The sequence below is a fragment of the Neodiprion lecontei genome, chromosome 4, assembly GCF_021901455.1.
Source record: "Neodiprion lecontei isolate iyNeoLeco1 chromosome 4, iyNeoLeco1.1, whole genome shotgun sequence".
NCBI lineage: Eukaryota > Metazoa > Arthropoda > Insecta > Hymenoptera > Diprionidae > Neodiprion > Neodiprion lecontei.
This window is the reverse complement of record NC_060263.1, coordinates 10,529,865-10,556,872: the sequence shown is the minus strand read 5'-3', so window position 1 is coordinate 10,556,872 and position 27,008 is coordinate 10,529,865. Positions and strand designations below refer to the sequence as shown.

Below are 27,008 nucleotides of genomic sequence, written 5' to 3'. Positions count from 1 at the left end.
CTCGTGCGCGACAACGTAAACTTACTCGTGTTATTCAAACAAGACGATATGAACCTGAGACACGTATACAACGACCATGTAAACACCGATGTGTCTTACACAGAGTTTAAAGACTTGTGTGCGGCATGCTGGAACGGTGACAAATATGGGTTTCTGGTGATCGACAAAGACAGTGAGCTCAACGAAGGACGATACAGGGGGGGATTCGATTCTTTTGTTAGCCTGGAAAAGGAATAAAATCTAGCGTTTTCGAGCGAGAGACGCAGTAGCGTTGCAGACTCAGTTGCGTCAACATGCAGAGCTCTGAAATTTCCAAGCAAAAAGATGTCCTACATCAGATCGCTCAAGCAAGTGCTGCGATCCGTCGAAAACACAGATTGCTCAAGTCGGGCAGGGAATCTACGACTCAGAAATTGAGTGACGTTTTCAAACCAGTAGTGACTCCGTTGCAAGAACTGGTGAATGTTACAAAAGATACTAAAATAGGAGGTGGAAGAAATTAAAGAAGAAATAGAGCAGATGAAAAGTGAAACGAAAAATGGATTTGTCTCGGAAATGGACGATTCCTTTGCTTCGGCAGGAGATGAAACAATGGTAGAAACACTGGTCGAGAAAATCGAGGATGAGTATTTTGCACTAATGAGAGATGCGAAGACGAAAAGTGAATTGGACAACGTGTACGGTGTACGCAACCTCTCAAACAGACCAATGATTGGTGATTCGTTGATATCTTTTGAGAGTGACTATATCCGTATTGGCGATACGCTTCACCCGAAAACGAAGGGTTTGCTGGAACTTTTGTTCAAAAAGAAGCCTGACGATTCTTCTGTGAGCGCCGGAGATCAGGAAAATTTTCAAAACATAATCCTCGCAACGAATGCGCAAAAAAAGTATTACTCACCCGAAGGGGCTGTTCGAAACGATAACAGTTACAAATTCAAAAATATCATTGCCGAATTGATGGATTATTCCCCATCACCTCGCCGAAAGGGTAAAGGTCTACTTCCGCAAGCTATGATCACTCGATAAGGTGCTGAAACGGAATACGTTTTCTGGGATGATCCCAACGAGTTAGTGAAGCGTCTTTGTTTACTCCTGGCATCTCAGGCAGCGAGAAATCCAAGTCACAATAACGAAATAATCTCCATTATCAAAGAGCTACGTGAAGCAGGAACCATTTGTTAAGCAGCTCCCATCGTTTTTGCATTCATTACCGAGATGAGCGTCGACGTGTTCGGACGGCATTCGGATGAAAACACGGCCGCTAGCACTCGCGGTCCTCCGGGTATCGGATTTCAAATAACAGCGGACGGGCATAACGATATACGGAACAAGAGACTGTGCAATGTCGTAGATCCCGCAGAGCCAAACAATGCTGTAACTTTAAAAACCTTAAGACGAAAATTCAACGTGCTGCAAAAACAAATCGACAACCTCGATCAAATGATCAAAGCTTTGGAGATCACCACGGAGAAAGCCTTGGATACCTTTCACACAGACTTTAAAACAGGCAGAAACCTATCGATTCGAAACGCAGAAATCATTTCCAAATTGGACGCCAGACTAAGAGCATTGGAATATGAACGAGAAAAAGCAAGCACTGGTGACGGAACTAGATAAGCCTGCACGCCGGAATTAGCCGCGTCGACGTGTAGACGTGCGCGGCATTGACTAGACCTGGCAGGCGGATCTTGTTGATATGATGTCGTACGCTGGACAAAACAAAGGCTACAAGTACATGCTCACAGTTATTGATATCTTTTCAAAGTACGCGTGGGCTATACCGATAAAGAGCAAGTCTGGAGATGATATTACGAAGGCAATGGAATCTGTGCTTGTCCAAGGACGGGTACCGAAAAATTTACACGCCGACAGAGGAACGGAATTTTACAACTTGAAATTTGAATCTCTTATGTCACGTTATGGGATCAAACTTCACTCCACATACAGTAATTTGAAGGCTTCAATCTGCGAACGTTTCAATCGCACGCTGAAAAGTAAAATATGGACACGGTTCAGCATGCAAGGAAGCCACAAGTGGCTCGACAACTTATCTGATTTGGTTTCGGCTGACAACAATGACAAATATCGAACCATACGAATGAAACCGTCGGATGTCACCGTTGCAAACGAAAGGCTGTTATTACGTTAGGTATACGGAGGGCTTCGAGCGATACCTACCAAATCGGCAAAGTTCAAATCCGGTGACAAAGTTCGAATCAGCAAATTCAAAAATGTCTTCGAGAAAGGTTACACACCCAATTGGACGACTGAAATATTCACGATAAGTCGAGTGAAAAATACTCATCCTGTGACGTACAAGCTCAAAGATTACCGAGATCAACCCATTGCTGGTGATTTCTACGAACCACAGCTCCTCAAGGTTGAACATCCGGATATCTATCTGGTGGAGAAGGTGCTCAAGAAGCGTGGATGAAAAATATATGTTAAATGGTTAGGTTTCGACAATACACACAACAGTTGGATAAACGAATCCGGACATGCAACATTGAATAAATAAATTGTTGTAAAAACGTATGTGCCTCTTTATTTTATACCCGATATATAACAAGTATGCATCTTTATTTTTCAGATATTTTGAAATTGGTTTTTGAGCACGTTCAGTAGTCGCACGGTCCATGCTAGTAAGAAGAACAGAGAATTTTTTTCAATACGAAGCTTATGTAATATTCAACCTTGCTCTCTATCCTTGACCGATCTGTACTGAAACCGAGTTATGTTTTGCATTTCTGGAGCGATAGTAACCCAACACCGCAGATCCTTGGCTCTGAATGTATACTACCGCAGCTATCGGTCGACTTTGCACTCTGGTCTTGAGTGAACCCAGTATCAATATCAACCGTTAATTCAGAACCTCTGTCCTGCTAGTTGAGAGTTTATTTCAGAACCATTCAAAATTCGACGTCGCACTTCAATCCGTAGTCCGCAAGCCGCTCGCCATCAAATCGAAACTTGTCGAACGCATTGTTTGTCAGCATAAATATCCGAGAATCGTTCAGGATCGAGGCGGCTTCTTCACACGGTTCACGAACTCAACATCGCACCGCAATCCGTTGTCGGCAGACCGCTCACCGTCAAGTCGAAACTCGTCGGACGACAATCCTTCAAGGTCAAGGCGGCTTCTTCACACGGCTCACGAACTCAACATTGCACCGCAATCCGTTGTCGGCAGGACGCTCACCGTCAAGTCGAAACTCGTCGGACGATTCCGAGAATTGTTTGTCTGAAATTCGTTCCAGGCCAGAGCGGGTCTTTCAGAATTCAACGTCGCACCGCAATGCTTTGACCGCATGCCGCTCAACGTCGAGTCAAAAGACGTCGGACGAATTGTTTGTCAGCCTAGATTCGTTCTAGGCCGTGAGAATCTTCTCGAACCTTCTGGAAGCTCTCAAAACCTAACACATGCCAGGATTCTCGGTAGAACGTCCGAGGATCCACGGGGTCCGCTCGAACGCCTGAGGATTCACGGAGTGCGCTCGGTAATGCAGTTATCGATCCCACTCGATGGCATGATTTTCTTTACCAAGAAAGAGCACTATTTATCCCATAAGGGGTAATACTACGGCAATTTCAGGCATTTTTTACCAACAATCATGGTCATTTGGAGGATTTTTTCCCGACGATCATGGTCATTTGGAGGATTTTTTACCAACGATCATGGTCATTTGGGAGATTTTCTAACCGACGAGCGGTCGGCAGAGCACTTTTTATCTTACGAGAGTGGGGGTAACCTCCAAGGGTTTGCGTCTGAGATGCACGGATAGGTGGCTTGGCCGGTAAAGAAGGTGTTTGTACTCAGAACCGGCCTTGTTATGCTACTTATTTCCATTCTGGCTCATGTCACTCGCTTCAGACTTGATTCTGCTAATTCTGTTCTCCGCCATTCTGGATTTTTGCACCTTTCGCCTACTCCTACTCTTCACCTCGGATTCATTATCATTCCAACGTTTGACACGATCAAGTCAATTCGTACACTCAACAACCTCATGTTTAACTTTTCTTACCGACATTGTGAACTAAACACTTCGTTCGGATTATTCCACAAATTCTTTAAACAAATATATAGTCGATATCCCAAACATACTGACGGTTATTCAACCATTATCCTAAATCCCTGACAACCGTCCTTGTTTTATAGACAGCGGGTACCCAGTGAACACAATTATGTCAAACTGACGTCAGAATGACGTCATGTCACGTCATGATTTACGTAAGATGTGAGTCATATATGAGTCACATATGACTCATAATTTCCCACTTCCTGACGTAAGATTCTTACGTAAGATAAATGACGTAAATATGACCTCCAATTGACATCATTATGACTTAACTGACGTCAAAATGACATAACTCTGATGTCATAGAGAAGTAAAGTCGGTACCGGAAGCTTAGAAAAATATGACGTCCAGCTGACGTACTTGTTATTTAGCTGACGTCAAGATGACTTAAATTTGAGGTAAAATAGTGATGTAAAGTTGCTTACAAAATTGTGACGTCTGGCTGACATGATTATAACTTACCTGACGTCTCGATGACATAACTCTGATGTCATAGTGATAAAAAGTATTTAAGAATGCTTATAATAATATAACTGTTACAACAGAACTTGTAAAGTCAAAATGTTTATATTTTTCATTTATAAATAGTGATTATTTTGTTACTGTACCTCTATTACAATATAATAATTAATTTTGAAATTAGTTTATATATTTTATTTATGACAATATCCTAATATTTTCAATGTTAAAAATATATTTAATGTTTGCATTTAAAGAGAATTTGCGGTAAGTTAAATTTGTACACTAAATATAAAAGTAAAAATTAAGAAATGTCATATGAAATTCCACTTATGAATTATTAAATCAATACATGATACAACATAGAACATAAAGAGAAAAGTATCGTTGATCGTTTTTTTTTATACCGTCGTGACATGAGTATTATGTCACTCGTGTGTAAAAGAATGACCGGAAGCTGAAGCTTAAGTATGACGTTCATCGTACATCAATTTTACGTAAAAGTATGAGTTGTTTCTTACGTGAGAATATGACGGTATTATGATATCCTTTTGACGTCAGAATATGACTTGTAATTTATGTAATTGTATGATTTATTTCTTACGTAAATAATATATAAATTTATGACTTTGATGTGACGTCACACATATGATAGGGATAAGACATAATATTTACGTAATATTCAAGTCACAATCATGACGTCATATAAAAGTCAAATTTTATGTCAGCACTATGTCATAATGATGTCATACTACATGACATCATATCAGAGTCATCAATAAAGTCATTTTTATGTCATATCTATGTAAAAAGTCGATGATCTCTATGTGACCTATCTATGACGTCATATGGAGGTCATGTGTTCACTGGGTAAGTAGGTGTCGTGGTCGGTTCAGCTCCGGGCTGATAAGAATCGTCGACGGGAGGCTTCTTTGTGCATTCGACGCACAGCCCTGTACGCCGTCGGCGATGCATCTGAGCGGTAGAAGCGTTAGTTCGTGATTCGGCTTCTGGCCGATGAGTCTAAATAGTTGGAGATCCTGATTGTGCATCACGCATGACCCTTTTCGCAAACAAGGTGAGCATCCATCTGGAATGGCTTCAGCGATATTCGTTAGTCCGTAGTCGGTGGTGGCCGGCTGTTGAGCTGGTACGTGACCCCTGTCAGGCAGTGTCCAGGTATCTCGAAGCGGAAGTTTCGTAGTCATTCTCGTAGGGCGTTACAAAATTAGAAAATATAATAGAATTAGTTTAATAAGGGAATTTCACTTAAATATAACTAGTCGTTCTGTTTGGAGTATTGGCCTCAGGCGTGATTTCGTTGTATTTAGCGATATTTTGTAAACCGGGAAGTGCGATATTTAAACCATGTGACGGGCTATGAAATACCACGTCACAGTGGCTACAAGCCACGTATCTCTTTTTGAACAACCGTTACAACATTTTCAACTTCACCTTTCGAAAATTTACCAATATAGTCAATTCTCACTTCTTGAAATTAACTAAATGTGCAACAGTGGAAGGTCTTACTATACTCGCTTCAACTTCCTTTGATGCGGAATAGCAGATTACAACTATGAATATCTCTTAATAACGGTAGTATGGATAGCCGACAGGATAAAAATTGACTATACGGATAATGTTGCGTTGGAAATAGGATTAAATAATTTGAAAGTCATCGAATTATTCCTCTTGAAAATCAGTTACTGAAAAACAACCGTTGATTTTTTAGTAATAAGGGGGCGTCCATTAATTACGTGAGGTGTTCAGGGGGGGGGAGGGGATCGATCCGAATCTTACTACATCTCACTTGGGGGAGAGGGGGGGTCTTGGCAAATATCACGAAAGTTTTTCTAGCAGAAAACGGTGTGAAACTGCGTTATAATTAAGTTAAACTAAAGCTAGATAAAAGTAAACAACGTGTCTTGAATAACATATGGCAAAATCTGACACAATTCAGCCGACGTTTTTATTAATTTAAAATGAGTTTTCAACATTATTATAATGCTCACGTCAAAAGACACGTCTTAAAGACGAAAAAGCGCTGTCAGGAACAGGTGGTAAAGTTATGGAACACAGCAAAACATAATTTTCCGAAGAAAGAAGATTTGGTTCAGCACGTCCAACATGAGATCAACGAGCTTCTGAGAGAAGCGGCGGAGAGAAAGGCTCGAAATACTTTAGCGTTCCTTTATAAGGTAGGTTGAATCCTTTTTTTCTTTCTTTCATTTCTGTTTCGCAATAGTTCAGTATCTTAAAATTTTCTGTTATTTTAAAAATCGTACACTAACTTAATGTGAATTATAAATACATTTTAATGAGCTTCTGTGTGCAAGCGACAACGGCTGAGAGTGGCTAAATCAGAGCGAAGTTGAAGGAGCAGATGATTTCATTGAAAATCACTTGGATATGTTGGTTCCAATAGTCACTCTTGAGACCGTGCACGAGTCTCCATGGACTGAATTAGAATAAATATTTTATTGATTTTCGTTTAATTATTTATTACCTAATTTTATCACTGTGATTTAAGATTACAGCAATATTCTCATGCAATACTAGTCTTAAGTAAAAATAATTAAGCAAATTGTGTTTTTTTTTTAATAAATTCAACGCTTTTATACCCAAAATAGAAATTTTGGAAAATCTCACATGAGATTGTGGCAGAGGGGAGGGGGTCGAGAAAAATCTTACAATATCTCACCAAGGGGGGAGGGGGGATCAAAAAATTCTCAAAACTACCTCACGTAATTAATGGACGCCTCCTAATACTTATGTAATTCTGAACATTTCAAAATTTGCGAGAGAAAGATGTTTCCCATCTTTTCTAGCGCTTTGAAAAATTACGAATTGACTATAATCGATATTTAGCATTTCAACAATTGAGAAGAAAAAGTGGTTTGATAAGTGCATTAATATTTTACAGTAGGTAAAATAAATTTTTTCAGCTGTTTTTTGTCACATTTCTAAAAACTTGTATTATTCAAAGACAATCTTAGCAGCTTAACAAAATTTGAAATAAATCCACAAGTCATCTGTTCTTCATTCCACTTAATTTTCAACAAACCTCATGATAGATTCATTTTCATTGTTCATTTTTATATTATTTAAGAACTTCCGTAATTGTTTTAATTAAAACCCAATTACCACTACCCATATTTTGGAAAACACTCGTAAAATAGGTTCATCCTTCTACGTATCTTCAACGTGCTTCTAGCAGAGAAAAAAGTATTTCATAATTTATCGGATATTTTCAAAACTTGAGATATCCAATTTTCTATCTCATAATTTTAATAGTGTTCAACAAAGCAAACAGAAATTTTTCACAGCAACATTCTTAAAATGATTGGAATTAAAAATGGAGTATTTCAAAATTTTGTCAAAATACAACTCAAAAGTCATTTCAGAGATGCTACTATCGCCTGTAAAAGATTGTATATATTTATATAAATATAAACGATACACGCTCATGTATTCGATTGGCATATATTTGTTCGTTGTACCTTTTCGGCGTACATATTGCTTGTATGGGATTTTCTCAACATTTCAATTTCACAATAACGGCGACGGTATGTTACCAACGTTTTGCACGCGATAGTTGTTGGTTATGAAGGAATTCTGGTACCATTATGGTCAGCTGCTTGGTTGATAATAGGTGAAACTGCTAATACCCCCAAACCTGACCAGACACGATAAACTATTACGAAAAATAACCCAAGGTTGTGAATCTTTATTTGTTGACAAATAATTAATTCAGTGCCGAGTTTTCAAGTGGCTGTTGTACACACACAAAAATCCCGGTGTAAATGAATCGTCTGTCAATCAAACTTAAAATTAATCAGTCATGTAGATTAGAGTGAAAATTCTACAACTAATGATGCAAGAATGATGCTATGGATGACTTTTGTAATTTTATTGCTGGTTGGGGAGCCGGTGAGTCCCTGACAATATGTATCCAAGCATTACTTTATTTATAGTTCAACATGTAAAATATTACTTATCTGTATTTGAATAAACATTCAAAATGGTTATCACTCCGGCAGTATTGCGAATAAGTTCAAAACTATTCGTCTGGAGACTTCATTCATTCAAATGAGTTATGGCACCTTGAAGGTTAGAATAAGTTAGGCTTTTAGTGATCAGTGGCAAACCCGAAACCACACACGCAATCCACTGCTAAAAACGCGGAGAGTGAATGATCGCCTTGAGGGCTAAAATAAATTAGGCTTCAGGTGAGATTTGACGATATTATAAATTTGAAAAAAATATAAGATTGCTGTACGAACTGTGCAATTGCCGGATGAATAATTTAATGCTTTCTCGTACGGCTGCTAGATGAATAGACGCAACGTTATTAATTTGTTAATGCTCCCAAATTATCCATGAAGTGAGACTACTTCTGTGTGTCAATAAATTTCTTAGGAATTGTCGGGCTTGTGGTTGGGCATCCAATGGATACAGTTAAAACCAACCAGCAAATGATGAGCACCAAAATATCCAACTCTCAGATAGCATTAGATATTCTTGAAAAGGAAGGGGTATGAACTACTTAATTGCATCAGAGCTCTTTGATCAATTGTATTTTTATGTAATAGAGGTACCCAAAGAAGTGTTGCTATTGTTGCAGCCTCAGATTTGAGCATATTACGCACCTTACCAAAGTTTATTCACCACAATTTTGAACGTAGTAATGTGTTCTATACTGTAGCTATTACTTTATACAAATTTCAAAGTAAATTAATTTTCGTAGGCTATGTAATGTGCTTGAATGTGGAGCACCCAAGGTAGAATTTTGAATCACTCGCAATGAGAGCAACGCTTTTCACAGGTATCTTCATATTCTTTAATAAGAGTAGATAATTAACCGGCAGAGAATTGAAATTCCTAATCCAGAATATATTTGCAGTTTTCACATTGAATTTTGGACCTGTAATCGACATATATCGTATAGATGATTCTATAATACTGTACAGGTTCATGGACTCTATAGAGGGATGCTTTTTCCACTCCTGTGCTCTGGAACTATAAATGCAGTATTTTTTGGGGTCTACGGATATTGCTTGCGCAATTTGCAGGAACTAAGAGGTCACCCTGCTAGTTTGAACATGCCCACTACATCCAACTGGTACCTGGATACATTCTTAGGCGGTTGCATAGGTGGACTTGGCCAAGTCATAGTATCGTGTCCCAGTGACGTTGTCAAAGTTCGGCTTCAATCCGGAAAAGTTATCTCATTTATTTACATCATATCAATGACAAAGAAATACAAATAATTAGGTGCATACTTCCATTGGACAGTACAGAACGTTACAAACATTTGACACAACAATACGCTGTTGTATCATCTCATAGCGTATTTTACAGATAAGTGTATGGATTTGGTGAATGCCACAGATATATTACAGAGAAAAGACCAGAAATTAATGATTCACGTGCGACATGTCACACCCTGTAATTTAATAATTATAACAGTTTAGATGCGTAATTTGATTCATTTAATTTTCACTTGAAATCTATTCTATTTGATTCACATTTTACTTTTTTCTACATATGCTTACACACTTGGGTGCAATATTTTGTAATAATATTCTAAATATATTCTCTACAGGAATATACCAACCAGGGGATGAAAGCAAACTGTCGAAAAGACCGAAAGCTATATTAACTGGTGTGGATATTTATACGAAAAATGGCATCCGAGGTTTTTATGCAGGATTAGTACCTATGTTGTGGAGGTCAGTTCAAAAAATTGTACAGTTATCTCATTATATGACGAACCGAGGGACAAATTGGCAATGGGGCTAAAACTAAAAGTTAAAATTGATCTATATACTTTTGAATCATTATGGATAGTCAATATGAAGTTAGCAATCAGGGTTGGCAGTCTAGCTGAAATATGCAATTAGAGTTAGCAGCCAAACATGCTAACATTGATTGAACTAAGACGGTTCAGCTTAACAATCTGAATTCTGCTAAATCTCACAAGTATCAAGTTAGTAGCTTTACGTTACGAAACGTTGAAACAAAAATTAATGTTTAGCACGTTAAGGGAAACTTTGAAGAAGATAATTTTCCATAATATGAATGTATTTTGATTTATTATGAATTACTGAATTTCAGACAATCCTAAAGTTATAAGATGCTCATTTCTTCCAACAATGCATCGGTACATCAAAATTACAAACGTCATCCTCATCAGATTTCTTAGGGAATTCACTTTGTGAAATATTCAAGATATATCGTTTTATTCATTTCATTTTGACGATCACGCTGAAACAACAAGATTCCACCTACAACATGCATAATACATATTAGACGTATAATATAACTCGAGTTGAATCAACAGACAACAATTCTGTAGTAAGATTTTGGGGTTTTCAGGATATTCGACGAAAACATATTCCACTTACTTCGAATAGCACGGTATCACGATGTACAGAGGTCCCTGTTTATATCGCACATAAGAATGTTTGATTAATCGTGAATATGACTTTCTCTATGATTGTGTCCTCAGACTGTAGCTCGATTGACTAATAACATCATATTGAAGTTACTAATGTTATCGTAACGATTCATGCTAAGGAAAAACTGTCATTTCGCCATTTTGGAATTGTCTGAAATTCAGTAAACCGTATTAAAACAAAACACACTCATATTACCGAAATCTTAGTACCTTAAAAATCATTCAAAATGAAGAAAATTTATTTTTTTTAAAAAGTAATTTTTTCCCATATATTTCATCACGATAACGTTACTAACTTCAACCTCGTCCAATAACTCTTTTGTCCAACCTCCTTGAAAGATTGCCTTTTCACACATGCGAAGCGACCGCAAAATTACCTGTATTGTCATGCACGCTTGCAAGCTGTCGAACATACAAATTTGTCCCCGCGGCCAAGTGCTCAATACGCAGCCAAAAGTCTAAAAAAAAAAGTTTCTAGTTAGGGTTTTTTTTTCATTGGGTTGGTTAAAGGGATCCCCTAAGAAACGAAAACCGTTAATAGTAGCGTCCCTTTACCTAAATCCCCTCCACAATCTCAGTCGGAGTGTGGCCTTTGTTCGAGCGCCACTCTATTGTAGACATAAGGGGGACGGTCGGCGCTTAGGTTAAGATCGTGGCAAATCTCCAAAACTGCAGCAAATCGAACGAAGCAAAATGGATTCAACGCCTAAAGGTTAGTAAAATATGTGACAAAAATTCTGAAAGTTAATTGTTAAATAGAAAATTGTTAGAAATAGAAATATAAGTGCAGTTTTTTTTTTTTTTCTAAGAAAATTCGAATTGTCCGAGAAAAAAGTAATAAAATGCCCTGAGATGCTATTTTAAAACGAATAAGAGGTTATACACGAAGGTATTATCTACCGAATAAAAAAAAATTTAGCTGCCCGTCACTGCCCATTGAATTATTATGAATTTTTTTCTAAAACGAAGTAGGACATTCGTTTCATGCGTTTTAATAACGAATGAAAGAGATCAAGCATACAAGTGAAGAAATTAAGTGACATAGAGCAAAAAAACGAGCATCGAAAAGAAAGATAGAAATATACATGTATAATATACGTTGGATTATGATTTGTTGTTAAATTTTTTCGACTTACAAATGTTATCTGATGTTTCAACAAATTTTTTCACAATTATGATAAAACACTGCTATTCGTTTTTTAGGTTCGGGTACTTCAACCCACAGCTTCACCAAACTGGAATTTTTCAGTAACATAAAAAGTATTTTGAAAGATGACATCTCAGTTATTCATGCGAGAAACCAAAAATTTTTATCCGACACACAAGCCTTACCATACTTTTCATTACATGACGATAAAAGGATAATATCCGATTTGGTGTCCAAACTGAGGACAAAATGGAATGCCAGTAATAGAACAGAGGAGAATTTTAAAAAGAAAAATCATGATTGGTTGCAGAAAACTGTTGAACTAAAAAAAAAATATAAAAAGCACAGATTTAGAAAAAACAGAAACTAATGAAAAGCAGCCCAATGCAGGTCAGCCACAACTCAGTTTTGCAGAGTCCTCTGCACGAAGTAAACGTAGAAGAACAGAAGATTTACGAGCGACAACATCGACCGAAGAACTTCTTTATTCTGTAACAAGTAAATTGCGGTCTGAAGGAAAAACTGACTTTGCAAAAGTGGTGCATGATATTTCACAAGGGAGTCCTACTAAAAATACGAAGTATATTAAATCTGTGGATATCGTAAACACTAATCTACATTTCACAAATGACGAGGCTTTATCGTTGTTCATAGAACTTGGTTTATCACAAAGTAAATATCAGCAGCTGCGTGATGCTCATTTGCAGAAAAAATCTAAGATACTTCCATCATATAAAAAGCTATGTACAACAAAATTACAATGTTATCCAGCTTCAGGTCTTACTATCACTGCAAATGAAGCTGAAGTGGGGTTAAAACCTTTATTAGATCACACAATCGAACGTATCATTCATTATCAAATGGAAGTTATGAAAACATTATCAGAGATTAAACTCGCAAATTTAACTTTAATTGGTAAGTGGGGCTGCGATGGTAGTTCAGGACACAGTGAATATAAGCAAAGGGTCGATGAAAAACGTACTAGTGATGAAAGTATCTTTTTTACGTCTTATGTCCCATTGCAACTTGTACATGTAGACACTGTTACGACCGAAACTACTGTAATCTGGAAAAATGCAAAACCATCATCACCAAGATTTTGTAGGCCCATCAAAATTGAATGTGCAAAAGAATCAGTGGATTTAACAAAAAAAAAAAAAACAATGGATTACGTAGAACAGCAAATAAAGAATTTAAGTCCGTTTGAAACTACTATCAATGGAAAAAAGTATCTGTTACATATATTTTGACGTTGACAATGATAGATACTAAAGTATGCAATTCATTGATAGATACAATATCTGCGATGCGTTGTTATCTGTGCAATTGCACATCTAAAAGTTTTAACGACATAAATAAAATGATAAACCAGGAAATTGTTACAGATCACTTGAAATTCGGTTTATCGTCTTTACATTGTTGCATTCGGTGCTTTGAATTTTTATTACATTTGTCCTATGAATTGGAAATTCTGAAATGGCAGGCTCGTTCTAAAGAAGAAAAAGAATCGGTCGCAAAAAGAAAAAGAATTATACAAGCAGCTTTTAAAACAGAATTGGGTCTGAATGTTGATAAGCCGAAAGCTGGCAGTGGAACTTCAAACGATGGAAACACTGCTCGATGTTTTTTTGAAAAATATGAGAAATCTGCTCAAATAACTGGAATTGACGAAGATATTATACATCGGTTTTATATGATATTGCAAGCTATTTCCTGTGGTTATCAAATTGTTGTGGACAATTTTCGACAGTATGCTGTGGAATTAGCTAAAGATATCGTAAAATCATTTGGTTGGTATTACATACCTACTTTGGTTCGTAAACTTTTAATTCATGGCCCAGATATAATACAAAATTTATTTTTACTTATTGGTCAAATGTCCGAAGATGCGCAGGAGGCCTGCAATAAATTTTTTGAACTCTATCGTCTGCATTATGCAAGAAAAAATTATCGCCAAAAAACAATGGAGGATGTTTTTAAACGGTTTTTAGTAGCATCTGATCCATACATTTCTAGTTGCCGAAAGTTTCCTGTTAAACCACTAAAATCTTTGTCGGCCGAAACTATTAATTTATTATCAGCACCAGGTGTTGATACTCAACACGAAGACGATCAATCAAAGATTGATAGTACCTCGGCCTCTGAGTCAGGTACTGATGTAGAGGATTACGATTATTTAGAGAATAGAAACTTTTTCTTGTAAGTGCCATATTATTCATAAATAAATATTAATAAATATAATTCAAACATGTTAGTTATGAATTTTAATAAAATTTTGCATTTTGGCATTTTGAATTTTGAATTTCTGATAAATCCGTAATCACAGACCCTAATAACCTCAGATCAATAAGTTTTAGACCAATTGCTGAAGTATTTCATTTATAACAAGTTTTTTCGTATAAAATGACGCCACATTGGATCCGCCATTTTGAATTTTGGAATTCTGATAGCGGATTCGTAATCAGCGACCCCAAAAACCTCCTTGCACAAAATTGTAGGTTGTTCCCTTGAATTTTCGAATTTTGGCCGCGAATTGAGCATTTGGCCGCACTGTGCCACGGTAACTAAATACATTAATAATCGTTACCACGTCAAATAGTAGCCTGGTTAAATGAAGAAGATACCATATATGGATATCATTATAGAAGTTTCGTCAACCTCGCTAACTCGAATTTCCAGAGCAGAGCTAATTTCTTGAAGTAAAAGGGTTTTAGTCTTATCCAAATTTTCGAGTCATAGAGAGTAACGGAAACAAATTTAGTTTCATGGCGGTTTGTAAACACTCGCCAAACGTAGTGGAGATGGTCTTTAATTTAGAAGATGCGAAAATTAATACAATGTATACAATACATATTCAAGAGATGAAATGTATTATTGTAAAAATTTTGATACACATAGGAAAATACGGTACTTATACTCTATCCGGCGAGATATCGACCTCGCTTCGCGCAGGTGCGGGCGGAGGGGTCGGGTGGGGATAGCGGAGCTCGCTACTCACAATCAGTATCATACCTATAATATCGAACATTTGTGCCCTGCACTAAAAGTCCACTCTCTATAAAAGGACTGATAAGTAGAACGATATGAATGTCGCGGTCTCAATATATCCTGAATAAATTTTCTACTTCCTCGTCCATATTTTCTGCCATTGTATGTATTAATCAACTAGAATAACAAAACCACAATTCAAATATCACACGTATGAATTCACGGGCAACGTTGCAACGACTGACGTTCGACGGTTTGAAATGGTTTGATATGAACTGTCTGGTTTGGGATCAATCATAAGGTTTGAAATTAACCGTTAGGTTTAAGCACCTAGGTACCATTTTCGGCTTTAGCTGGGTCTGGCCAGCTGCAAGACCCGTTCAGTTAGCTGGAGTGGATAAAGTGGAAGGAGCATTGGGCAGGATCTGACCAAACTAGACGTATTTGGCTTCGTAAGTAAGTTGGTATTTCGCCGGACAGAGTATGTATTATAAATAATTATCTACTGCGCGGTAGGTTATGGTTGTTCACTCCAGTTCACGCACGATCAGTTATAGGGTTCACAAAAAACTCTATAACTACACTGCAAATAGTGTAGAACGTCCGAAATGTGCTGAGAAAAATTTTGGCCTAGGTCCATTAAGTTGGCACACCCACTTTCAATGTATTGTTTTGCGCGGAGATGCACTATGACTGCTCCCAAAAACCGTTGCATACGAATTTCGGCTTGTAAATTTAGAATAGTGTTTTTCGATATTAGTGCGCGAAGGTGGCAATGCCCGCACAAGCGTGAAGGCGCAGCACGAGCCTGGAGACGAGTTGGAGGCGAGTCGAAGACGAACCGTGGACGAGTTGAAGGGCGAGTGTGGCGCATTCACGCGAGATAGGCATTGCCAACTTTCGCGCGTGTATCGAACTCTATTTTTTTGCTACACCTGTAATGGAAAGTCCGACATACACGATTATATTTACACGAAACCACGGCACAATGTCTGTTCAGTGACGATGTCGAGCACGGCAAAGAGTGACAAACTATTCCGTCGGTGGCGCTAGTGCAGCTGTTTGCGAAATGCGCAACTATGGATAAAAGCGCGACCGTCTTTTTCGCACACCGCTAGCAATGTGCGAAGGTTTATCTTATACCGCCGGCAATGTGTGAAGGTTTTTTTCTCACACCGCTAGCAATGCGCGAAAGTTTTTCCCGCACATGTGTATAAAAGACTACTTTCGGTGCTTGTAAATGGTACATAAAAATGGACTTTCCATACAGGTATTGCAAAAACATATTTAGTACTGACCCCGAAACTTGAAAATAATTTGCGATTGCAGAACATGACCGATTTTTTAGCGATTTAGCAATTAACTTCAGTTTTATTCAATCAATTTCGGACACAGTAAACGGAGAAATTCAGAATCAGGTAGATTGTTACAATTGTAACAAGTAACAAATTATGCATCCACATTCACACCTTATGTAAAATACACCTAGCTTTGGAAGGTTATCAACGACTATTAGAGTAAACTCGCTGATTCTAATGACTCTAAATTGAATAAATGACTCGATACTAATGATTCTAAATTGCAGCAAAGCTTAAACTCTGTACAGCAAAGACATTACAAAATACGACGGATGTTAAACGTAATCATAACGATGATTAAACGAATAGTGGCACAGTACACATAAAATTCGATCATTAATGTGACTTAGCTCAGCATAACTCCAGGAATGAAATGTGGCTTAACGGCTCCGTAGATGAGATAATTTCTTGTGACTTCTGTGACGTGAATCAATAATTGGTCGTCACCAAGTTACTAAGTGTGATCCAAAGGAAGGACTGAATGACTACGTGGCTCAACGGCTCCAATGATGGTTGAAAGACTGTGCAGTTTTAAGATTCGAAGCTTTATTAAAATTCCTGAAATCAAAAGATATGCGAGTCTAATTTACAGTTATACTGTTCAATGAATATAATTTACGTTAGTAAAATTTAAAGTATAGCCGAATTGACACGATTATAAAATTGATATGAGATGTGTAGGCCGACCGCTCACCTTGGCGTCTTCCCGTAGAGTGAGAGAAATCTAAGGACTTAGCTTCGGAAATCCGTTATCTATGAATCTATGAATCTAGTTGTTTTCGTAAGCTATCATTTGACATTTGGGTCTCTCAATAACTTTGTGTTAAGCTACTTTACTTGGATGGCAGGTATCGCGATAGGTACCTGTCACAATAGAGGTAACCTTTAACTTAAACAGGTGGGGACGTATTTTTAAACTCGACTTACAGAGGTACAACAGTCGCCCTTAATTCGTGGGAAAGCTTCGAGTTATTCTCTATTTGTTTTTTAAATTATGGAGGTTTTGCTAGGACCAGAATGAAACTCAGTTATGCAAAGGTGTTACGTGGGGGTGAGACGTGTCTGAGCGGTGGTAGTTGATGATTACAAATAATCAAGATTGCTGCCGTGTAACGACAATGAATAAAAATCAAAACTAAGAAAGGCCTACCTCTCTATAAGCCAGTAATACGGGCACGTTGCTGCTTAGTCCTATACAGGGCTCCGAGGTTGTTAAAATGATTGAGGCTAAATTATAATAATGATATAGGATCGATGATCGTTCAAAATAAATGGTTCAAAATGAATTTAATGAATAGATTAATCTGGAAAAAGTTCATATATATTCTGCAAATGATTTGATTATGAAAAATGAATGATGAATGAATTTTAATCAAATGAAAGAATTTTAATGGTTTTGTGTGTGAATCTAAATAATATTTAGTGAACACATAATCGATACCAAGAAACATCTATGCTGAACTATTATTAATTCTACAATTGGTCGGTTGTTATTGATAACTCTTATTCTCTCTTTTTAGATTGACGTAGTTTTATATTAATATAGAAATTGTAATTGCATTTAAGTCGGCCGCGAGAAGAATTCTCGTAATGTGTAACACATTGACGCCAACTCAATTAACAAAATCCCATGTATGTACTTCCATGGATCAAAATATATCCTATTGATAATGAAATCGGTGAGTAATTTAAAATTGAGAAAATTATACTATGGGCCGAGCTGAAGAATCCCTCTCAGAATACGCAAAGGATATTGCTTGCAGCTAGGAACCAATTCCACTATGTTATAACCAATTCTTGTGTTAGTTACATTCTTGAATTTCTTACTGAAGGATATGTGTTGTTGGTCATTGGCTAAAAAAGCTTGCCACTAACTCTGGAATTTAGTTTTAGTTTTAAAGTGCTTAGAAAACAATATGTTTCACTCAACTGTGGCCAGAGAAGCTTGCCATCAATCCTGAATACGATATTTAAAAGGCGAGTTCAACAAAAGGGTGAGAACATCGATTTGATTAGAATTGAAGAGAACTGTTCGAATTGAGTTTTCTTTAGATGCAAAAATCGCCGAGATTGAGAACCGTCGGGTCGTGTCGGACAGTGTTCGATGAAATTCTGGAACAGAGCCTCGATGAATACGGAACTTTGATATGCTCAGCCACTTAGTCTTTGTCAATTAAAAATTTGGATATGTCTGTTGCCGAAAAGTTATTGTTCAAAAATGTCTTAAGAGTTCACTCACGATTAATTGCAATACAAAATGTCTGAATTATTGTTAGTTTAAAACAATTATCAATGAAAATAATAACTTAGTTGATTATTAATGAAAACGACACTTAATATTACCTCATTCTATTGAATCAGAGCAGAACCTGATTTGATATGAAAATAGAATAATCACAAGAGTGTCTATTCGCGAAAAGATAAGAGTCAGTAAAGAACGAAAAAGATTGAAATTTAGGTAATAGTGAGTCCTGTCAATTTAGATAATAAGCCGAAATACTCAAATTTAACGAGATAGCTTGAGACTTTAGGCTAGTCACAACTAATATTTTCCAGAACTACTCTGGCTTGGAACATTAACAGACGAAAGACATGGCTTCTTGGGCCTGTGATTCCAAGAGTCTGCAGTTGCAACAATGTTATATAGTAATTATTATTCAATTAGGTGTGAGGGTGACCTCTTGGTGCCGCTCCATATGGTCAGCGTTGCTCTGGAGTGCGACTCGAGTATTCCGACGGTGTTCAATCTCGTTAGTTATACAATTTAAATATTAACATGAGATATCATAATGTAATTTTCACACGTTCATCTATATTGTTTACTAAGTAACCTATTTTAATTTTATGTATATTATGTGAACGATTCATCCTAATTGTTGATGAGATATTCAGCTTAAAAAGAGAGATATTTTTGATGTTGAATTGCCTTATGTTTAGCTCAGCGTTTTTTAACTCAGTTCTTGGTACCAGTTAATCTGATCTTTTATAAAACCTTATACTATAGACTGTACGTGACTTTTTTTAGGAGGGATGGAAATGGTTGTTATGTGAATATGAGAATGAAATAATGTATGGTGCGATAAATGTCGCCTGAGTGGCTACAGAATAATGCCTGATTGTTTTAATAAAATAGAATTTTGAAAAAGGTACGTCGGCGCGTAACAGAGGTTTTCGGGTTAGCGAGGTTCGACTGTATTGAACTAACTGGTAGTACTCGATGTAAATGACTAATTGAACAAAATATTTAGTTTGTATTAAAACTGTCTTCCTTCTGAAATTAGAGACGTTTTGGGCAGTGGTTTGTACATATGGTCGTATCAATACATACGATTCAATTATCACGGGTACTTAGACTTGAATCCAGGAGCATTCGAGACACTAATGGCTGGAGGTATGGCGGGTGAGTATTTGATTTGCTCTTATGTTCATTGGTCTATAACCAAGCATCTAGCGAGTTGTAAACGTTTCTGAGGCCATTAAATCACATAGGTGTATTATCCTGGATACCAGTAGTGCCTTTGGATACGATTAAATCCAGAATCCAAGCAGATGATGTGAAGAATCCAATTTACAAAGGCATGATACATTGCGGGACACAACTACTCAAAGAAGGTGGTTACATAAACTTTTACAAAGGATTTCAAATGATTGCTTTACGGTCCTTCATTGTTAATGCAACTATGTTCTATGCTTACGAATGTATGCTTGACTGCTGGAACTACATTCGAATAAAACCACGTTAATGACAGACTACTCAAAGCTGCTGTTATTCGCATTGATATGTGTTCCACAATGATAAATTTCTCGAACTACATGATATCAAATGATCCATCACTATACCTATTACTTTATGTTTACTGTAATAAGTTACGAATAGCTTTAATAAATATTTTAATTCTATACTATAAGTATTGTTACCTATTTTCCTGTGCACTCAATCGCGTAGGAATTCTGAAAGCTTTTGGAAGAATTCTACACTATTACGTGGTAGTCAAATTCCATTAATAATAATAAAAGGATCACATGGCTAAATAAATGAAAAGGTGTAACGAGCTGAAGTCGTTATCAGAAAATTTATACAAATTTTACGCGATAAATATAGTGTATGTGGTATACTCCATCTGATAATAATGTAGTTGCATATCAGTGCCCAAGAGTAAACGCCTGAACCGGAAATTCATCTTATGGATCGACGAATAGATGATAATTGAGACTACAGTATCAGTGTGCATTTACATCTTAGAGCGTACTCCAGATTATAAAAAATTTATTCAATCTCTAAGTTGTTGAACGAAATTAAAACTCTATTTCGAGCTAATCGATGTTAAAGTTATCATGTTCAGTCATTGCGGGCACGCATTATCGATTTAATTCGTGCGCTGATTGGCCTGATGTCACCTTTTAAGCCTACCCATTGATCAGCTGATATTTTATTCAGGCGGCAATTGGTCACTGGTTAAATGAAGAATGTCGATAGCCGCAATTGCAAGTTATTTCACTCTGCGAAAAAGAGATCTAAATTTCAAAATTGACAATGCAACTGGTTGTCGTTAATGTTGTGACCTGAAATACGAAAGGACAGGCAGTTTGATTCAGTGACATCAATGTGAACATGACTTTGAATTTACCGTGTTTTATAGCGGATCAACAGAACAAACGATGTTGCTGCTTGTGGAATATGTGAAAGCGATCTAACAATAAGTTTATACTAGGTATGCTGCACATTATTTGGATCAAAAGCTATCTGTTCACTTCGGCAAATGATTGAGACTGCTCGAATTGCACTGCTATTCTGATTGCATGATTTGCATTGTCATTAATTTATACAACACCCTCAACAGATGAGTGCTATTAATTTTATATTACGATATGGGCTTGTTGAATTCTAAAAGTGCCAATTGGCAGCTTGAGGTTAGTGGCTGAATTTAACATGTGGTCATAAATTATTGATACCGAAAATTAATCAACGTGGGCTTTTTATTACAAAAATAAAACGACTCAAGTTAATCGGTAATCCAATCTTAAAAATTTTATGAGATGATTATTATTGACATGGCAGAGTTTACTCAAAAGTGAGGTAGAAGAAGAAAAAAAGAGAGAGAGAGAGAGAGAGAGTGAGAGAGTGAGAGAGAGATATTTATTTGATCGCGGTGTAATACTCTCTAGCAACCATAGACACACACACATAAAACAAATATATATATAAAATGAAAAAAAAAATTATACATACATATAATACAAAATATGACGGTTGATGAACAATACCAAAATAATATAATATAAAGTAAAACAAAAATAAAATAAAAATAGTACACAAACTCAATGAAAAACGTATATACAGAGAGAGCAGCCATATTCTACGCACATAATGCATCATACAGCATACATCAGACATCATACAATACATCAGTCGATTTCAATCATTTCACAAACATCACCCTCGTCGCACACGCTCAGCCTCTTCCGCTCGCAGATATTCTAACAGGGCAACACGAAACACCGGCAAGGTGGACGCTGATGTGATTGACGGAGGCAAAGAGTTCCAAAAGTTAACGCCAACATAAGCAAAAGACTTTTGATACGTCACCGTACGAGCCGACGCGCGACGGAGTTCGCGACGGGTCACGACGACGCGATGCATACTGACTTGGCTGAAAGCTGTAGAATAGGCCAGGAAGCCCTTCATGTATGGCCTTATAGAAAATGCAACCAATAATTTACAGTCGGCGATCGCGCATGGTGAGCCAGTCGAGCTTTCGTCGAAAGTCGGATATGTGCACAAATCGCGTTTGACAAAAAACATAGCGCACGCAATTGTTGAGCGCAACAGAAATTTTCCTATATAGGCCTTCAGAAAGATTAGTGAACACTCCTGCACAGTAGTCAGTTATCGGTAGTACAAGAGATGCGACCAGGCGCCTCTTAAGCGTAACATCCACGTCATAGGTTGTCATCCTCAACTGATATAGAGTAGATGCGCTACGTTTACACACTTTAGTAATGTGTTCCGTCCGTGACAGTGTTCGATCTATTATAACCCCAAGATATCTAAAACTGGTTACAATGTCAATAGGATGACCCCCCAGACTGAGAGGAGGGATCTGCGTTACACAGACCGCGTTTACATATTTAGAGCTGCCAATGACCATAGCTTTATTTCTATCTACATTCAGTCTAAGACGGTTCCTTGCACTCCACAACCCGATACTCTCAATATCAGCATTAACCAAGGCTAACGCTTCGTTCACTTTGGACGGAAAGCAACTGAGATATATTACAAGGTTATTTGGGTAAAGCAGATGGCGATACCGCGAGAGGCAATGGGAAAGATCATTTATGAAAACTGAAAATAGTAACTGGCCGAGAACACTGCCTTGCGGTACACCTGTCAGGAGAGGACGTAGCGGCGAGGTGATACCACTAGAATCGTGAACCACTTGCGTACGGTCAGATAGGTACGAGTTGAACCACTCAAGCACATTGTCAGATAGTCCGAAAGTTCGCAGCTTCGACAGAAGTAGCGCATGGTTTACCATGTCAAACGATTTAGAGAAGTCCAAAAACACCACGAAAGTCACCATGCGATCGTCAATCGCAATTCTACAGTCATCCACCAAACGCAAGACGGCTGATTGTGTTCCCATACCATCACGAAATTCAGTCTGACGTGGATCGAGATAATTACCGCGCGCAAAATGCACCGCGAGTTGATCATATACTATCCGTTCAAGCACTTTAGAGAGCGCGCAGAGAAGCGATATTGGCCTAAAATCTGACGGGCCAATGGGATCGCGAACCTTCGCTATAGGCACGACAATTGAGGATTTCCACAATAACGGAACCGATGCCGTTGTTAGGAGAGAGTTCAGAAAATACACAATCAGCGGCATCAGTAGATTTTTTAATGTCTTAAAAGCCTGTATCGGAAGGTTATCAGGACCACATGCACGAGTTGTAATACGTGACAGCGCACTGTTGACACATCTGTTTGTGATCGGTGAGCAGATGAAGGATTCTATCTGCCTCTCAGCAAGGTTCTGTACCACTGGGCCATCATACTGCACAGTCACAGTACTAGACAAAAAGTTTCCATTAAGATCATCAACCATAATCTCACTAGGCAAAGCAGCCGGTGGTTTTTTACACTTGGTAAGACCGAGGTTGTCCATCTCACACCAAAACGATCGCGCATCACCACAAGTATTGAACCGCTCTTGTATGTGACCGGTCTTGGCAGCTGCTAAAGCACGCTTCACGTCTCTACGGTACACGACATATTCGGCGAAAACTTCCACACTGCTAGATCTCTTAAAGGACCGGTAACAGGCATTGCGCTTTTTCATCAGGCTTCTGATGTCTAGCGATATCCAAGGCGCAGGTGATCGCCGCAAAGTGAATTCCCTGACAGGTACAGCACAATCTATTACCTTTTTCATAAGGTTATTGAAGATTGACAACCGTTCATCTATTGATGGCAGCAACGCAAACTGTGAGAAATCAAACGCAGATAAGGCAGTAGATGCAGCATCAAAATCAGCACAATCCCACGGCCGGTATCGAATAACGCGTGGCTCTTGCTTAAGCACACCATACCTCACAACAGCATACATAAGATCATGCCCTGAGAGAAATGGACTCAACGATTGATCCCGGGACTCCAGGAGATTAATATTGTTGACAGCACATATATCGAGCCAGGTATCAGACGTGGCAGTATGACGAGTGGGCTGCATTGGCATGATATCATATCCCTGTTACGCAAAAAATTCGCTGAGATGAACCGAGTCATAAGCTCCAGATGTCAGATCCGCATTGAAGTCACCGAGAACACACGAGAACTTATAGTGAGATTGTCGCCGAACAAGTTCGTCCTCAAATATATCGAGATTACTAATTTTAGGGGTTGTATATACGACCGCGAACACAAACTTCATTCCAGCATCAACGCTGACTTTTATTAAAAGGTATTCAGGATATCCATCCACTGGAAGAGCAGCGGACGTAGTAACCGTTGAAGAGCAAAGTTCCTGGTGTACAAAGAAGGCAACACCGCCCCCATGTCACCCTCGACGATCAACCCTGTGCAGCCTGTAAGATGGCAACATCACCTGTACGTCCAATATCCCGTCGCTGAGCCAGATTGCGGAAACAGCAATCACGTGGTATGTGATTAACCGAAAGAACTCGCGAAATTCATCAATGTGGGCGGGTATCGACTGGGCATTATGGTAGCAAGCATTGAGGAGCTCCGGGCGAGTCAGTGAGCGCATGGGTTTGGAAACACTCGCAGCTGGGAGTCATTGTAAAGCTCGGGTTAAGGTCGACAAGTCGGAAGAAGCTGCAAGCGTAACGGTTTGATCCCCGGTCCAGGTCGAACAAACAGCATCGCATCAGCTATCCACGCAGACCTCGGGCTCAGCGACGGGTACTTCTTCAAGATCTGACTGCGATATCGGTGAAGTTGCATGGGATGCCTTTTATTAACATAAACCTATCAGTCCGAAAGGGTGGCATCGATTTCTGCAGCTCGGAGTTGAGTCTTGATCTTCTTAGCCGCAATTACGCGATCGCACCAGGTAGGAGACCCAAGGATTTACAGGAGAGGACGCGCAGTGAAGGCAGAAGGAGAGCCAGGAGCAGCTGTATCGGTCCATTCGTTCGAAACGGATTATGGCATCAGGAGGCAACTGTATATTAAGAGCCGCAAGCAGTTTAGTCAATATTTTATTTAAACGCTCGCGATGACCGCCATCTCGAATCCCTGTAATAATAAGGTGGTTTGCAACTTGATTGCAAGCTACCCGCAACAACATAGCCTTATCAGCAGGCGCCAGCACACCAGTCTGCCTGATGACAAGCTTGTCGCCAATTTCGCTAATCTCTGCCGAATGGCGAGACCTCTGCCAGCGAGTCAACATCTTTCTTTACCTCTGTTACAGTAGCATTGACAGTTCCGAGACCTGATTTGAGTGCTACGTTATCGGCTAGCATGCTGTCAAATTTTCCGCGAAGTTCCTCGACAACCGTTACAAGCGTGCTGACCTTGGCAGCTGTGGCTTCAAACGTACCAAGGCGAGTGTTCATAGTCACGAGCAGAGATGAAATTTTTTGAATTTCTGCTCCAATCACGGTTGTCTCATCTCTCGTACAAGTAGGGCAGCAACTACTAACACGATCTGTCGCAGCCCAGCTAGTTTCAACCTGAAAACCGTATTTTGAGACAGATAGCATGAAATGTTTACATTTGTCGCCAGTGGTAATGGTACTACTAGGGATATCTATAGCAGCGTAACACAAAGCACAGTTTGGAGGAGCCATACTATCAGTAAGTCGGTATCGCAAATTGATATCAATAGCCGTCTATAGATGTCACGAAGGTAATCCCAAAAACAGTCAACAGTCAACAAAGGCTGCGTTCAACCTCACTAGTCTGACACTGACACTGACAGCTTCAAAAAAACAACAAAGGCAAACCGTCCGAGAAAGTACAGTGGGTTATAATGCACTGAAAGTCCCAATTATTTAATAGCCGCACTACAAGGCGCGAAGAGTTTTATGTTGGGATATTCAGGATGAGCAGGAATGATTTTCTTTTATTAATCAGTTAACGATACACGATGTTGAGATCAGATAAAGAAAAAAATATTTATATAATACAAAGAAACGTAGTTACATTGCTCTACAGGTTTACAGGAAGACTATCTGCTCAGCTCTCATCCAACCACTCAAGCACTCCTCTCGGAGACCACTCATACTATCTTTCTCCCCATAGAGCAGCGCACGCAGGCGCGGGAGATACGAGTTCAATAAACTCATTTTCTCAACATTTTATACCACTTAAGAACCGGCACAGCGCAAACCGACCGATAGTAGACAGACCTAACTCACAAAAGAAAAACTCAAAAAGCGCCCAGAAAATTTGAGGAGTGATAACAGCTACACGTTGTTCACCAAACACCAACAACAAGAGAGAGCAGTTTAACAGTTTTACTTGTTTTTTCTGACCCTTTGCGTTTCATTATTTGCTGATTAGATCATTTCGAGGTTCGATGTACAATCACAACGAATATCCTTAGATCAAGTTGTACAAATGAAATATTTTATTGTATTTTATTACCCTGAAAATTGATTTGGTGCGAAGTTCGGATATAATAACAGTTCGTATTTGAAAGTTGACATTTCCGATTTCCGATCCAATTTTACGTCGAAGAAATTTAAACCGATAGGTACCAAATTGTGTCTAAGCGATTCAAGTTTAAACGATGACGTGTATTATTTGTTGCTGATTTTCTCATTTATTCTATCATAAGTCGTTTTTAATAGCTGACTGACAAGGAAAATATCTTCAAGTTCATTAGCTACAGAAGAGATGTTTTCATTCATTCCATTATTCTAAAGACATACATATCCTGTTTGCCTGCAGGAACAGAAAACTTCCATCTGATGAAGAGATGGATGGGGGGCCTTTCGTGCCTGCTCGGCGTCCCTTTTGACACCGTCATACATCAGTGTATATG

The 27,008-nt window shown here is 38.4% G+C and overlaps 1 protein-coding gene and 1 long non-coding RNA gene across 10 annotated transcripts; one reads left to right on the top strand and one right to left on the bottom strand.

Moving 5' to 3' along the window:
• Positions 1–8,244: 8,244 nt before the first annotated feature.
• On the top strand, positions 8,245–20,304 carry LOC107218804 (solute carrier family 25 member 45). Of its 9 annotated transcripts, none has more exons than XM_046737323.1 (6): positions 8,245–8,468; positions 8,579–8,767; positions 8,958–9,073; positions 9,509–10,270; positions 11,509–11,710; positions 12,202–14,359. In XM_046737323.1, the coding sequence occupies exon 6, from the start codon at positions 13,404–13,406 to the stop codon at positions 14,346–14,348; it is 945 nt and encodes a 314-aa protein (XP_046593279.1). In that variant the 5' UTR covers positions 8,245–8,468; positions 8,579–8,767; positions 8,958–9,073; positions 9,509–10,270; positions 11,509–11,710; positions 12,202–13,403; the 3' UTR covers positions 14,349–14,359. The 9 variants fall into 9 exon arrangements, with proteins under 9 accessions (XP_046593279.1, XP_046593281.1, XP_046593286.1 ...); XM_046737324.1 differs by lacking the exon at positions 8,245–8,468 and having other exon boundaries at positions 8,483–8,767; positions 9,509–9,986; positions 10,144–10,270; XM_046737325.1 differs by lacking the exon at positions 8,579–8,767.
• Positions 10,752–11,528, bottom strand: LOC124294001. The gene is made up of 3 exons (XR_006903878.1): positions 11,295–11,528; positions 10,946–11,149; positions 10,752–10,825 (listed from the first exon to the last, which is right to left on the bottom strand). It is a non-coding gene; the product is annotated as an uncharacterized LOC124294001 (long non-coding RNA).
• Positions 20,305–27,008: the final 6,704 nt, after the last annotated feature.